Consider the following 16,624-nt stretch of genomic DNA (forward strand, 5'->3'; position numbering starts at 1 on the left):
TCAAATGCTTTTGGAGGCTTTCATGGCACATCGATGAAGAGCTCCTACATCAGGACTGTCTGCTATGTAGACCAATTTTTAAGGTGGTCCCAGAGACAATAATCCAAAGGAATGAGGTCAGAGGAATGAGCAGGCCATGGAACTGGTCCTTGTCTACCTATCCACCTGTCACAGTAGATACCGGTCAGTGCATTTAAAACACTGAGACTGAAATGTGCTGGAGCTCCATCACTTTTTCCTCCCAATATTTGCAGGGGCACACATTTTAGTAGGTCTTGGAGGGTGTTCTGAATAAAGTCCTTGTAGACAGAACCTGTGAAACATGGTGGGAGAACTTATGGCCCTACCAGACCCTCACCCATAATTCCAACCAACACATTAATCTTAAACTGGTGTTGATTTCTAGCCTGAACTGTGGCATGAGGATTGTGATCAGACCGTACATGCTGGTTGTGGAAATCTGTTATTCTATCTTTTCTAGATGGCAAGTGTAAAGCCTACACACGTTGAAGAGGACACGAGTAAATAAGTTGCTCATGACTTATCCTCTCAAGCTGAACTTGCAATGTACCACACACAATGGCCATTTGTCTTATGTTGATAACTGGCTCTTCTCCAAAAGCCCGTAGAAAGTTCTCTTCTTGGTCAGGTTGTATGAGCAACATATGGTCTTCCTCAATCAATGGTCTGTGGTGCTAGAGCTCCTGTTTCAGCAATGTGACAATACACAGCACCAAAGGTTCAATGATTCGGCCCGGCCGTCTCTAGTCCGGAAATGGTGTGTGATACAGCCATGTAGCCTCATGTCCATTGCCATTCATGCAGCTGCACATAAAAATCACATCTGTCTGCTCATGAAATCAATATCCCGCCATATTTGAATGGAGCACTTTCAGTTAACTCACTGCTTGTAATACATTTATGTAATGGATATACCGAAGACCGAAGAATGACAAATGTACTTGTCTCCCTAACAACACAGGCCCATCTAGGATACAGTGAGTCAAACAGGTGCATGTATAAGTGAAGTAGTTGGGTTGTACGTGGAAAGCCAATGAACATCAATTTTCATTAATAACTCGAAAACAAAGGATTTTTGGATGTATGTTTACATGAACTTTTTACCTTGCCTCAGCATAAGAATCCCGTCCCCAAACTTCGTAGATGTATTTTTGAAACACCCCACACATATAGATTATCTGATGACAGGGCGAGCAGCAACTGGCAGCTGTTTGCTGATGACACTGGGGTGAATGGAGAGACGCCACTGACTGACTGTATGTGGATACAAGGTAACTCACACAAATTTCTAGCTGATGTGATGAATGGCAGCTTGCTCTAAAAGTAAAAAAGTATAAGTTAATGCAGATGAGTTGGAAAAACAATACCACAATGTTTGAATACAGCATTAGCACTGTGCTGCTTGATACAGTCACGTCTGCTAAATATCTAGGTGAAGCATTGCAGAGCGATATGAAACAGACTGAGCACGTAAGTACAGTAGCAGAAACGGTGAATGATCAAGTTTGGTTTATCGAGAGAGTTTTAGGAAAGTGTAGTGCCTCTGTAAAAGAGGCTGCATATAGAGCACTAGCATGACCCACTCTTGTTTGGGATCCTCACCAGGTCAGATTAAACGAAGACATTGAAGCAATTCAGAGGCATGCTGCTACATGTGTTACTGGTAGGTCTGATCAACAACGCAAGTATTAAGGAGGTGCTTCTTGAATTCAAATGGGAATTCCTGGAGGGTAGACGATATTCTTTTCATGAACACTAATCAGAAAATTTATAGAAATGGCATTTGATGCTGACTGAGAAGGATTCTATGGCAACCATGCTCATCTCATGTAATGACTATGAAGATGTGAGAAATTTTGGTTCATATGGAGACACAGACAGTGACTTTTTCCTCTGTCTATTTGCGAGTGAAGCAGGAAAGTAAATCACTATTAGTGGTCCAAGGTACTCTTTGCCATACACCATATCTTTGAGCCGTTGCATAGCTAGCGTTAAGTTGTCGGTACTGTTGTCTTGGAACTATAATGTGGCATAGGTATGTGAGGAGGTGGTCACATTGGAGCAAAGAGTCAGCCACGTCATAACATTAATAATTTGTACTTTAAAATAAGAAATCTAACCATGGTAATATTTGTTAAGACACATGTATTGTTGAAAATCAGTATGATCAATATATGTAAGGCCACTAGCTAGTAACCAGTCAGCTGTGTAAATATGAACACATCATAATAGTGTAAACAGTTAGGTAACTTACTTCATTAATGCCTCCAGACTGTGCAATACCTCCACTAGTCAACTATAAGACGAGTTTCTGTCTTTACTTCAGTTTTGTATTCCGCTCAGATTCAACCAACACATTATTAATTTCTCTATCAATTTTATTTATAAATTTTTACTTTTGGACATATTATTTTACTCTAGAGATGGTAAGAAGCTCCAGAACATGTTCTTGGATTCTCTCCTTCCATCTGGTACTAATTTACACTGATCTTTTTCCCCCTCAATTCCCCATTATCTCAAGGAGTCATAATTTTTCTTTTATATTCTACATTCTGCACTACTGTTCTCTGTTTGTCACTTTTTATTAGTATCCCAGCACCTTTCAATATTTTCTTTGTATAATTTCATTTCCCTGTGACCTGTTTCCAGCCCCCCCCCCCCCCCTCCACAATGTAGCCCCTCCCACAAGGCTTTATCTCACAATTTTTCTGTCATCATTTAGCTCTCAATTAACGATAGTACCCCATAATTTCTATGAACATTAACAGTTCTCTCTGCTTTATTAATTTTGTACAACTCAGTTTTACTAACATTATTAAATTAAAGTTTCTGATGTTAGATCATTCCAAATCCGTTCCTGCAAACTAACTTTCTGATGATCAGTAAAGTGGAATAGCTTTTTCTTACCTCCTGCACCTGATTTGTACATTTTACTCTTTCTTTTCTTGTTTCCTACCTCTCACAGAAATCTTGTGCACGGATTTTTTAAAAAAAATTAGCAAGATTCTTATTTAATGGTGTTGCTTTAAATTGTTGCCTGGAACTCTCATCCATATGTTTCTTTTCAATGAGTGGTAACTGCACACAATTCTTCTACACAGTAGTTTTAAAAAAAAATTGTCAAATAATCCTTTGGAACTGTTACAACATTTCAGGATTTTCCCGATAGTCTGCAGGTGATTCCATATACTTTTGTGCCGGTATCTAATGCTTTCACTACATTCATCCAACCACCAAGACATGCATTATTCTTTCTTTCAAACCACTTTCTTCACATGCAAAATATAGGCATTTCACACATACTGCATGTGCTGACCTAAGTTGCTGCTGCTACTGTTAGTAAAGCAATCCAACTTACCTGACATAACGGTACATCTTTTGGGAGACATTTCTTTACATCATCCACCCATTTACGAGGCTCCCTCAATGGTGAGAAATCAGTGACAACAGCTCCTAATTTATGTTGTGTCAAAAACTGTGGCAAGGTGCTGACCGGTTCACCAAGGAGTAAATGAAATTCAACAGCCAGTTTCTTACATTCTGCTTCAACCTCTTGCAATCCTAATGCAGGGAAAAAACAAGGAAACATTTTTTAAGAAAATGTTAAGAACTATCTTTTTTCATTATTCTTAGAAAGACTTCTAGATCATACCTTTCAAGAGGAAACTGTAATGTCGATATGTAGTATCAAGAAATTTGGGAACCAAACAGAAACAAACATGAAGTGAGAGTGAAGTTTTTAAAGCCAACTTCTGTGCATAGAGCAAGGCCCAGTTATCTGAAAAATACAAGCACAAGATGAAAACATACATCTACAGCTGATGTTAGATTAGTCTGTAAGTAAATACTATTAAAACAAAGCTGCCCATGTATGGGCTGTTCAAAAAGTCTCTCCGCAGTGCCGTATGATTGTTATCTGCGCGTGCCGTATGATTGTTTGCCTGTCTGGGTTACTTCCCTTCAAGTGGACTCTCCCAACATTCCACTGTTTCGTTTATCTCAGCCAGAGTCACTAGTATCGTTTGTGTGTGTCGTTATGTGTTGACATGAACGTTTAAGTTTAGTTCCTTTGTTCGTTTGTTTCGTTTTTGTCACTGTTAATATGCTAACCATTGAAGAAGGTGTGTTTTAATCAAACAAGTTTTCAAAGCTGGCAGTAAATACACAGTTTCAGATTGTCAAACATTTAATTTAGTTTTCCCAGAGACAACACACCCACATCGCAATACTGTGCAAGATTTGATTAACAAATTTCGAAGTACAGATTCATAGAACTTTTCCCATACAAAGTGACAGTCGTGCAAGAACTGAATAATACTGATCATGGCAAGAGACTAGAGCTCTGCATTTCGATGAAAACAACTGCTCGAGCATTTCCCATTTCGTGCTGCTACTCGATGGCTGGAAAATACCCATGCTGCGATATGGCTGTGGCCTTCTAATGCACCATGTGGCCGGTTGTCCTCCACCTCTTGGTTATCAGTTGGACTGTCGAGCACTGCTGGGAGCTCGAGCGTACTCACAATCTCAGCCGGTGACAGTACAACCACCGCGCGCTCTACAGTGCCGAATCGCCTTAGAAACCGTGTGCAAACGCAGTTGACGACCTGGCTTTGAGCAGCGCACACAGCATTATGGATAAACCAAGTATAGGTCGTAAACGTTCCATTTATAAAACGAAGAGAAGTATTATGGAGAGAATTAGGAGCGGCTCATTAGTCCTGAAGAAGAAAGACATGTCGGAAGAGGAGGCGAAAAGTGAAGCTTGGAAATTGTTTGTAGTGGATCCTGTCACACAGGCTTCTGCTGGTTTCGTGCAATGTACCACATGTGATACCATACTTTCGTACCAGTCAAGCACAACAGGTATGATTCGGCACTGCAAAAGTAAATGCAGAGCAGAAGTCCACCGGCCACTTGCAGTACCAAGTAGCATAAAGAAAGTTGTTGTTAATAGGTTGGTCGATATGAGTGGAATAGATTTGCTACTGTTAAATACTTGTAGTAAGATTGGATTCAAGAATTATTCACAGGAGCTCATCATCAATGTTGGCGCCACTTACGGCAAAGTCAGTATAGAAGATGTTCTTCCGCACCCTACCACTGTATTGCGGCATATTAAAGGAAAGGCAGACAAGATACGGGTGACAATGGTGCCCAAGCTAATATGTGCCTTAAAGAACAAAATGTGCGCTTTAGAAGCTGATCTGTGGTCTGCAAGAAGAGAAATTTTTTGACTGTGAAGTCGCATTATGTGAATGATGAGTGGCAGCTAGAAACACTTGTTTTGATAACAACCGAGTTTCCGTACGTACCTAAAACAGGAGAGACCATACGGCACGAAATCGAAGGGCGCATGCTTGGTTAGGAATTAACAAGAATGATCTTACGAAATGTTACTTTGTCACTGACCAAGGAGCTAATATGAAGAAGGCACCTGAATCTTACAACCGTTTGCCTTGCTTTGATCACTGCTTGAGGACACATTTCAAGAGACGTTTTTAGAAGACGAAGCCCCTGAAATCCTGTCGTGTCTACTATCAGCAAGAGCTATAGTAGGCTATTTGAAGAGATCGGGTCACTCGGGGTGTCTGCGGCACTCTGTGAAACAAGAAGCTGTAACTCGGTGGAACAGTATACTGTTAATGCTCAATTCCGTCGCAAGTCAAATCGACAATATTCGAGATCTACTAGAATCCCGGGAGCAATCGACACTCTTAGAAACCTTCCAAGAAGGGTGCATACGAGATGTCATCGCTTTTCTAGCCCCCTTTAAAAAAGCGAGTTTGGATTTGGAAACTGCAAAGATAACAATGCTGGAACATGTGCTGCCGTGGTACAAGAGTCTGTTACATCATTGTGAACCAATAGACAGTGACAACGAGGTAAGAACACTTTCTATGGGTTACGATCCTTTATACAACTGTTGAATTATCAGAGTGCAGTCATGTATATTGGGTTTCCTTTTCAGCTCATGGCAAAAATAAAAAGGAGAGCAGCATACTTCATCACAGAGAAGTGCAAAATTGAGGCTATCCATTACGTTGCCACGGTTCTATGGCCATCACGGCGTCATTTAAAGAAACTCACAGCAGACGAAAAGAAAGCCGTGTATGCTGAAGTTCAACGATTTTACTCGGAACTGCCCATAAATGGTAAGGTTCATCCACTGAAACCAATTAGTAAATGAATGTTTGTTTGTCTAATCTGCCATCTTTCGTTAGATCAACATTTATTACGTCTACAATGTGATATTTGGGAAAGGTTTCACAGCTTAAACATTCCGCAATGCATTTTGATGTAATTTGTGCGATATATATAAAATGTCACTGTAAATATAGTCGTTTAGTAACCAGTAATTCTAACTACGGTGTATACATATTTGAAGGTGACAGGAATATTTTACAGATGTTTTCATTCATGTTTAGAGTCCATTCAAGCAAACAGTGACCAAGTTCTTCCCATGAAAAAGTCCAGGATGGACTGGACTGGACTGGAGTTCGGATGAGGAAGACGAAGATGGACACACAGTTACTACCAATGAACTCGACAGGTACCTTTCGCTCTCCAAATATGACTGTAGCAGTGCCGAAGGACAAATTTTGCAGTGGTGGAAAATGAACGCGGGGTTATTTCCAAGGCTGTCGGTAGCAGCCTGAAGAGTTCTCTGTATACCTGTCACTAGAGCTGCCAGCGAGAGAAATTTTGGCCAGGCCGGTCACCTGCTGTCCAGCAAAAGATCGTGGCTGGAATCAGACAAGGTGGATGATCTCTTATTGATCCATCACAATTACGTAAGTATTCACAACATACCACATAATCACAAGGAAGGAAAAATTCCTCAAACTCTATAAATGTAGGATTCCACTTTCATTGACTTCACAGGAAAAAGTTCACACCACCAGCTGTAGTAATAGCTCCAGGAACACAAATGACGCTTGTGTATCAGGGAGCACCAATGACGAAAAACGAACTGTATAGTCATGATTCACTTGTAACGTTATTTACAGGTCATAATTTGTTCAGAAATAAACGTTTGTGCAACATAATTTTGTAAGTATTACTTTTAACTCCGTCATTCCTTCCCGATCCTGCATTCAATATTAGTAAAACGTATATGTGGCCAAGTTTGGAGATAGGCTACACATAGTCCATGATTAGGCTACTGTGTTCCCATTTGTCTACCGAATGGAACAAAATACTAAATACAGACATTACAGTTTTTAACGTTACAATTACTGGAATACATGATAACCTCAAAGGTGAAACTCCAGTAGTCTGCAACATATTAACAAACATCGAATGTAACATATACAAGTGTATTATTTAGGTCATAGAACTGGTAGTAAATAACGAAAGACATTTGTAAAAGAAATAAGTGAGTGGTTAATGTGAAGCGATGGCCTCTGATCTCAAGGAGTGTGACGAAATGTTACTCGCTGGAACTGAGTCCACCGGTTACTGGTGACCGGCCGAGCGCTGGCGATCGGCTGCCCACAGACGGCGGAAGAGGATGCTTGGCCGCATACTCCCGAGAGCCAGAGGGGCGAGCGGGACTTGCTGGTAAAAATCGGAGATAATGCAGACCTCTACAAGAGACTGCGTTATTGTCAATGGTTCAAAAATTTTGTTCAACAAAATGGAAGGTATATTCTTAATTGAACATTTTTCACTGATGAGGTGTGGTTTCATTTATCTGGGTACATGAACTCACAAAATTCTCGTATGTGGAGTACTTCAAATCCATCGTGTACTCATGAGGAACCATTTCATTCTGTGAAAACAAGAGTTTGGATTGCAATTTCTAGACATCAGATTGTGGGTCCCATATTTTTCAACGAAACAATAAACGCACAATGATACTGCAGTGATATTCTGTACTCATTCATAGGAGAACTTGTGTTAAGTGACATACTGAATGGTTATTTTCAACAAGATGGTGTTGCGCATACAGCTCGTGTTTCAATGTCACTGCTTGCTGATGTTTTTGGTGATCGCATAATTTCACAGGGACTTTGGCCTCCAGGATCGCGTGACCTAACACCACTGACTTTTTCTTCTGGGGTGCAGCGAAAGCAACTGTCTATAAAAACCATCCAAAATCCATCAATGACTTGAAAACTGCAATATCCACTTTCACTGCTTCTGTTACAGAAGAAATGTTACAGTTTGTGTTTGGAAACATGATTAGACATATTGAATTGTGTATTCAACAACAGGGAGGACACTTTCAACATTTAATGTGAAAATTTGTAAGTAAAAATGAATATTCAAGAAATTAATAACTTTTATTTCACTGAGTTTCCTTTTGGTATATTTACCGCGGCATATGGCATATGCAGCTAACAATCATCTGGCACTATGGAGAAACTTTTTGAACACCCCGTATTTTCTTACATATGTAAAAATGCATTTGTACCAAATATTCCTCCTTTTCTTTCTAATTTCAATGTTTTGAAATTTAATCATTGAGTATTCATGCCTACACTGAAAACTATGTCATCTGTACAGTACCAACACTTTTTCGTGTCTGATTTCAGAGGGATGCTGGGACCAGACGGACAATGCTCCTCCAGCTTCACATAAACTATGGAGAGAGGAAAAACATGCACAGTTCACAAACACTTACACATTATAAATAATCAACAACAACATAGCTGTATAAAGTTAAATGAAGTGGGTGCCTGGTGCCATCTCAATTTGTGTCTGGACCTGTACTTGAGTTAACAAACACTGGACAGCCCACACAAAAACTGCGACAGAGTTAAAGTTACCATGGAGCTGTGCAGGCAAAAGCAACAAGCACCAACATACCGTATTTACACAAATCTAGTGCGATTTTTTTTTTTACTATACGAAGTAACAAAATTGGGGAGCGCATAAGATTCGATGGTGTATCAGATTCAAGTACAAACTTGAATTGTTCACCTGTATTTGTTACCCTATGTGATCTGAAGTAGCAAAACATTTATTATTAAACTCTAGCAAGAAAATATAGGTATGGTATCTGTGAATTATAGAAAGGAAGACATAAATTGGGTAAGAGGTTATCAAGTTAAAAGAGGTGATATATATTTCCAGTTCTGAATTCCGTTCATAGGCGTTTGCTCGTTGAAATTTATGTTCTGTCCTGCACATTACAACGCACTGTTATACTTCTCAACCTAGTTTCAGTATTGTTGGCCTATTACAGTAGTTCGCATTGTGTTTGCATTAGGTAGTCACGAAATGGATGGCAAGTAGAGACGAATATCCTAAGGAAGCTACTTTCAAGTATAAAGTAATTCTTTATGCTGAAAAATATGGTAACAGAAGGGCAAAAAGAGAGTTCAATGTAGCTGAGAGTAACTTTCGCTTATGGACGAAACAGAAATTGGGATATTTGCAACCACCACTACTAGAAAGAAATTCACTGCATCTCACAAAGGAAGACATCCTGATGAAGTAAATGTTTTGGAATTTGTCCCAGAAAGGAGGAAGAATGACACTACAATAAAGAATGCAAAAGAGGTGGCTGCAGCTCTTAGCATACCAAAGCAAGACTTAAATGTTAGCCGGGGATAGGTTGATCGCTTTATGAAACCAACAGTCTTATCACTGCGATGCCGTACAACAATATGCCAAAAGCTTCCACAGGATTTTGATAGAAACTTAAAGAATTTCAGTGGTACATTATCACACTTCGGACAGAGAAGAATTTTTCGGCGGCCAAATAGGCAATGCTGATGAGACTCCAGTTTGGTTTGATATTCCAAGTAATTACATGACGGACAAGACTGGTACAAAAGAAGTTACCATCAAAACATCTGGGTGTGAAAAACAGTGCGTAACAGTAATGCTGGCAATCAAAGCAGATGGGAACAAATTTCCCCCTTTTTTAATCTTCAAGCGAAAAACAAGACCCAAGATGCCAATAAATGAAAAATTATTCCCTGATGATATCATTCTTCAGAATCAAGAGAAGGGATGAGTGACAAACTCTGATGCTTGACTGGATCCGAAACATGAGGGAACTCCATAATGGCGGGCTTTCCAATTAACCATCAATGAATTTGTCTTGATGAATTTTGTGGTCATCTCACTCACGACATAAAAAAGAAGATCCATAGCTTACCCAGTGACCTTGTTCTTATTCCTGGAGGAATGACTTCTGTATCACAATGCCTGGACATTAGTATAACTAAACCTTTCAATGATTACATTCAGGAACAGTATGAAAAATGGTTTTGTGAACCAAATCCTGACCTCCGACAGGAAAGATTAAATGTGCTGCACCCTACATTATTGCCCACTGGTTTCGGCTGCCTGGAAATGCTTCGAAGCACCAATTATTGTAAAATCATTCAAGAAATGCTGTACTTCAAATACTCTGGATGACAATGAAGATGATGTGCTCTGGAATGACACCGAGGATGGCGGGGAAGGAAGAAATGAATCTACTTCTGATATAGACTCTTCCAAGGATTCCAGTAATGATGATATTAGTAAATAATGATGAGTAACATCTGTAATTTACACAGTATGTTTCTTTGTATGCCATGTAGTAATCAAGTTAGGCGTTGTTCTTTAGTAATGAAAATATCACTTACTATTGTAACGAGTAACTTAAAAATAAGTTTTTTTTTTTTTTTTTTTTTTAATTCATGTATACATTCACTATTGTCTGAAATAAAGTTAGCAATGTAACATAAATTTCAACAATACAAAAATACCCTACCAGCGACGTGCCAAAATTCCTTTTTTTAATTGATTTAATTTTTAAAATTGGGGTGCACATTACATTCGATGGCACGTACGATTCACATAAATATGGTATTATAAAGCGGTGACCTGTAAACTAGTGAGGACACAGCCATTGCCACCTCATGAAACCAGACCTATGAGGGCTACTGCTTGCTTTGAGCCTTGACTGTGGTGCCTGGATGGAATTCTATTATACCGGGAGCACCACCTGTTATCAATCACCTGTCATCAATTGTTTTTAAATGAAGACAACCTGGTGTTTGACATCTTGTGGGCTCTGTCCAGCAGCACCTAGCACTTCCGCAACAGTACTTAGGTGGTGGCAATGGAAAACAATCTACTGAGGCCATTTACCCACTGAATAGCCCAGAGGCCATCCAACATCATACCTGTATTGGTTACCCACACTGTAGTGGCACCTGGAGATATAGCTGAAATAATATCTGGTAGGAGTTGCTACAGAATTAAATCATCTTAGTTCTCAAGCCAAGTCAAACTGAAAAATTAACAAATCTCATGCTGCCAAAATCATAATTGATATGGTCATTAGCAATTAAAATATTAACTGCCAGGATTGGAACACTGTCCTCTTCTTACGAGCAAACCAAGAAGTCAGCGATTTTCCACAGCTGCGGCAAAATTAGGCACAAGTGGCAAAGATGAAATGGGCAGTGCATGGCAGATCAGAACTGCTTACAATTGACATAAAATTCATGTAGTCAGCGTGTGTACGTGGACAAGGAAAAAAATTCCCGGATTTTTCCCGGTTAAAAATACACTTTCTCCCGGAAGAAAATGCACTTTTTCCATTTTAAGTAACAGCACACTTTTCCTCGGAACTATAAAACTTATTAAGCCTTTCAATGGTTCTGGTTTTATACACCGGCATAGAATTTCCCACCAATTTAGAAAACGAAAGTCAGCGAAAAAAACACGTTTTGAAAAGATGTCTGATATGCAGCAACATGTATGCTGCATATTTTCGTACTATGAAATTATAAATTCGAATTCCACCAAACACCGCATGTTACTTCCCGAAGGATTGAACTCGAGCTTGTGATGCACTTTTGTAAGCCATGTCACATGATCTCGACAGCAGATATTCAGAGCATAGGACACGTAATGCAGTCAAGCAATAGCAACATCACTGTTAAGCAGTGCGAACACACAAATAGGAAAAGGTTATGGTTTAAATTAATATACATAGTGTTGCTATAAGAAAAGATTTCACGTATAATATTGGTCTTCATAATTAATAAGCTGCAAGAGAAGCTAAGCTTTCACACATAATGAAGTTCTTTGCACGTGTAACACTTAAAGATACACCACACAAATGTGCCAGTAAAATTTTTAATGGCATAAATCCCTGATCTTCTTGGCTCGAAAATAATCTAAATGGTCATCCTCAACGAATTGATTTTTGTAGGAGAGTCAAATGCTCTGTGATTTAAAAAATTCATCGGACATTCGCGCACAGAGTTCATCTTGCCTAAAAGGAAATTTACTTTTAAAGTAACGCTTTTCAAACAACCATTCGGAATATTTTCCCGCAACCTGTTAGAAATAGATTCATTTCAGCAGTTGCCAGAGAGCACCAGATAACAGGCGTCGCCACGCTTGCGCAGCTACGATGAGGCAGGAAGCCCGTACATTTGTACGTGTAAAACATTAAAAGACCTTACATTATGTTATAAAAGAAATAAGACATTAGGGGATACTCCAAGAACATGGGAATTTTGCGAACTACACTAAAATGCATAATTCAGCTTAAAGTGCACATTTGTATGTCCAGATTCAGATATAAATTTTCTTGGAGAACCAGCACTGCACTATCTCATGTTTGGTTCTTTATTATGGCATAATGCCATACATGCTAAAAGATGTAAATGTGAACTTGAAATGCAGCAAACAGTGGAAACTAGCCAATAGTGACGAATTAAACACTTCGTTTCAAATAAATTGACTGCCTCAGCAGAAAAGATTAATAAAGGTCAAATTTCTTTACCAAACCGACAAAAATAACTTCATCGTCCTGGAAGGCGATTAACACTTGACTGTCAGAAAGGTGGAAACAAAATAAAATCTGAAACTAACAACATTTTTAGCCTTCCGTAATTATGCGAATGTCTTAATTCACTTGATAGCTCCCAGCCACAGAAATCCGTTTTGTTTTCATTTGACGCGAGAGCAATAAATGAAGAGGAAACAGCAAAATCACTCAAAGTAAACACTGGTCACGTGGAGACTACCACCTACCCACTACAACTCTGACTGCTCTGTGCATCAGGTCCGGATCTACAATATTTCTGAACTGGGGCAATATTAGAGATTGACGGTCCCCCTCCCTCGAACGTTTGAGGTAGGACGCCAAAAATTTAAAAAATCAACTTTTCAAAAATATCTTCATTTTGCAGCGCACATCTGTCTTAAGAGTCTGATACATAAAAAATGTATGTTGGAGGGAACGTAAGACATGTTATTTGGTCTTAAGTGTGCCAAAGTGCAGTGCCTCGCCTCTTCACACAGCATTCTTCCATCACACGTCTCTGTATTTCGCTCTGTGGAATTCAAATGTGCAACATTTTGTAATGGGTGCCATCAAACTATATTCAGGCCAGTGGAAATTAAAATGTTCTGTGGTGCCTCTCCTGCTCCCAGTCGGCTGTTTTGACATCCTGCCCCCCTTTAAAAAAATCTCACAATTAATACTGAATGGGATTATTTGTAAGCGGCAGAAAAATAACTCTTCAGAAAATTTGCAGTCTTTACTGGCTATTAGCGAATAACTTGCTGTTTTGTGTGACATAAAATTAAATATAGGATACATAAAACGATTAAAGACAAGGGACAAGCAAGACAGTACAAGTTTCTTCATTCCTTACAAGTCCCAGCTTTTTTTTCTCTCTCTAACTTGCCACAGCTTTACGTGGTGTACTTTCCTTTCTGGGAAAGAATCTATTACCTCTTCAGAGTTCGTCAATGTTTTGCTGCATGAAAAAACCGAAATGTTGTTGTCTAATACTAGAAAAGCTGTTAATACAAATTTTACCCAAGACCGGTTGTTTTCTCGAGCTGCTTACGTGTATTTTGTCACTGTCTGCTAGGTAAAACGTAATAGGCCTGCCTAATATTGCAGCAATTGTTACACACACCAAATACACGAGACTGTTTTGGCACTTTTTTAGTAATTTTTGTAACACGACGGAATATAATTCACGAATACCAATATCAAATGCCTATATGGCCTACTACAAGCAAAAGGTTTTATGTTAGGAAATAGTTTCACATTTCATTCATACTCTCTAGCTTCTGAAGCATGAGATCAAAAAGAATTAGTATGAAATTTTTATATAAATTTGGAATTGTCATATTCTTCCGTAATCTGTGTGTGTCCCCGTTTCTTCTCCTTCCTCATTCTAAAAAACAATCTTGTCATCGCTAATTCTGTAACTATTCCTGCCAGTGTAAAAACTTATTTTCTGGTTAACTTTACCAACCCTGACACAATCACCAGTTTAGTTATCCTGCATTTATTCTCCGGTTAGGCATTATTACGTGTTTGGACAACGCGTTTTCCGCGCTACTCCCAGAATAGAAATTTAGAGGCTGCTAACTGGAGACTGTATAACTGGCCCTTAGTAGTGTAGCGGTCTGGCCAAAAATTTTCTGTCATAATTTCATTTTCTTGGATACACGCAGAAAACAATAAATACGTAATATTTCTTGACTGTTATTCCTGTTAGTTGTTTATTTCCACTCTGTTAGTCTGAATCCATGGAATTCGCTAGTAATTATAACAGCGCTGATAATTTGCACACCCAGTCAACCACATAAACAGCGATTGGCATTCAACCGTTCGGCTTTATTCCGCTCAACTCGTATAGACTCGTCCCCTTTTGTCTGCAGAAAAGTTCATTTCTAGATGTGACGGGGATTCCCCTGGCAGAGACATCACGTACATTATGCACGTATTCAAAAATCAACTTATGATTCATTCAGAAATCAACTTAAAATTTGTTCAAAAATGTTCAAAAACCAACAGGAATGCGTTCAAAATCGTATGAGTAATCGATAGACCAACGTGCGCTGGATGCTAGGCGCTTTGTGAAACAAGGTCTTTTTCCTAAATAATATGAATCATTTTTAGATGACATCATGATATTTTTTATTAAAAATGAATAAACAGACATTGCTGAGAATGATTAAAAAACTTTCTTTTTTTACTTGCTTGTGCAGCTGTTTGTAATTTGTTCTATTCCGGCAAATAAATAAAAGGATGTGCATTATTACTGCCAGTAGTAGCAATACATTGTTGTTGTTGTTGTTGTTGTTGTTGTTGCTGCTGCTGCTGCTAAAGTGTAAATTTTCTTTACTGAAAGCTGAGCTGAGATGGATGACGGATTAAAAATTATGTCTCCTGTACTGTAATGTGCTGATTGGTTACCAAGTAAATGGAATAAGGCAGTAACATTCCATGATGAAGGTTATGCGTATGCACAAACAACACAAAGATTGTGCGGGGGTGCTACAGAGACAGGTGTGACGAAAGTTTGCAACCTGTATGAAGAAACCAGGTCAATCAAAACTGCTTCAAAAACTGGCACAAAACCAATACTGACTAATTACGACTGTTGGAGAATCTGCCATCTTTCTCTGCAAGATCATCGTCATACCACAAAATACAAATACCATCTTGCAGGGATTGACAGTCCTGATCAAACAGTGAGACAGAAACTTTGCAAAAGTGGTTTATGGACAAGGACTCCAAAGAAGAAGCCTCATCTGAATAAAACGCAGAGGCAGACATGTGCAATGGGGATTAGCACACAGGGAAAGGACACAACCAGACTGGGCTAGAGTAATTTGGAGTAATGAGACAAGGGTCAGCACCTTTGGAAATGATGGAGTTATGTTCATTCATCATTGACGAGGCAAAGACTTATTTCCTCAGTGCACAACTGCCATTATGGAAGCCTCCCATCAGTGTCATGGTGTGGGCCGACATGGCATGTCATGGCATTGAACATCTGGCAGTGTCACAGGGTAACATTACTGCAAAAAAGAACCAAGATGAAGTCTTAGTGTTGAAATTGTTGCCCTCTATCTGCAATCTGTTTGAAGGTAACAACATTCTGTGCATCTTCCAGCAAGACAATGCACCATGTGATACCACAAAAATCAATAAGAAATGGTTTGATGGCCATCACATTAGTGTGCTGCCTGCAAAAGGCCCAACTTCATCCCAATGGAGGACTTGTGGTCAAGGTTTCACGATGGAATCACAGTACCAAGAAGGAGCTCCTAGACACCACAATCAATTTATGCTTCAGAGTGATCAGAACAGATGATGTTCGGCATTTGCTGGACTCTATATGCCATACAGAGTCGAGGCAGAGGTTAAACCAAAAGGATATCCCACAAACTACTAAGACACTTTGCAATAACTTTTGTGCCAAGTAATTTGTAATTTTCTGAAACTGTTGACTTTTTAAAATTTTTAATTACTTTTTATGCTTGAATTTTAATTTTCAAATATTGGCCATTAAGGCAAGTTTTCTGTAAATTTGTAGTAAATTATATTGTATATTTCAACTAAAATAACTCTTGAATGCAATATTCAATGAATCTCTAAAAAATGCTCAGAATTAATGCCACTACTCTATATAAATTTCAGTTTCTTCCAAAACGTTCATTTTAAATCCCTTTGGCGATACATGTAAGAGATTCGTTGCATTTGTTATGTGATCACCCTTACGTTTTTCTGTTTTCAAGTGGTTTACGAATGTTAGGTTAGGTTAGGTTAGTGTTGTTTAACGTCCCGTCGACAACGAGGTCATTAGAGACGGAGCACAAACTCGGG

The 16,624-nt window shown here is 39.0% G+C and overlaps 1 protein-coding gene across 9 annotated transcripts in view; it reads right to left on the reverse strand.

The window, feature by feature from the left end:
- The window catches only part of LOC126191077 (deoxyribodipyrimidine photo-lyase), a 120,480-nt gene that overhangs the window by 58,607 nt on the left and 45,249 nt on the right, over window positions 1-16,624 (reverse strand). For all 9 annotated transcript variants that reach the window (XR_007538318.1, XM_049931832.1, XM_049931841.1 and 6 more), the window contains 2 exons: window positions 3,674-3,799; window positions 3,380-3,582 (listed from right to left, as the gene is read on the reverse strand). Coding sequence is in view for 8 of the 9 variants with exons in the window: in XM_049931832.1 (XP_049787789.1) it covers window positions 3,380-3,582; window positions 3,674-3,799 (329 nt within the window). In the remaining variant the exon portion in view is untranslated. The remainder of the gene's footprint in view (window positions 1-3,379; window positions 3,583-3,673; window positions 3,800-16,624) is intronic.

The sequence above is a fragment of the Schistocerca cancellata genome, chromosome 1, assembly GCF_023864275.1.
Source record: "Schistocerca cancellata isolate TAMUIC-IGC-003103 chromosome 1, iqSchCanc2.1, whole genome shotgun sequence".
NCBI classification, from domain to species: domain Eukaryota; kingdom Metazoa; phylum Arthropoda; class Insecta; order Orthoptera; family Acrididae; genus Schistocerca; species Schistocerca cancellata.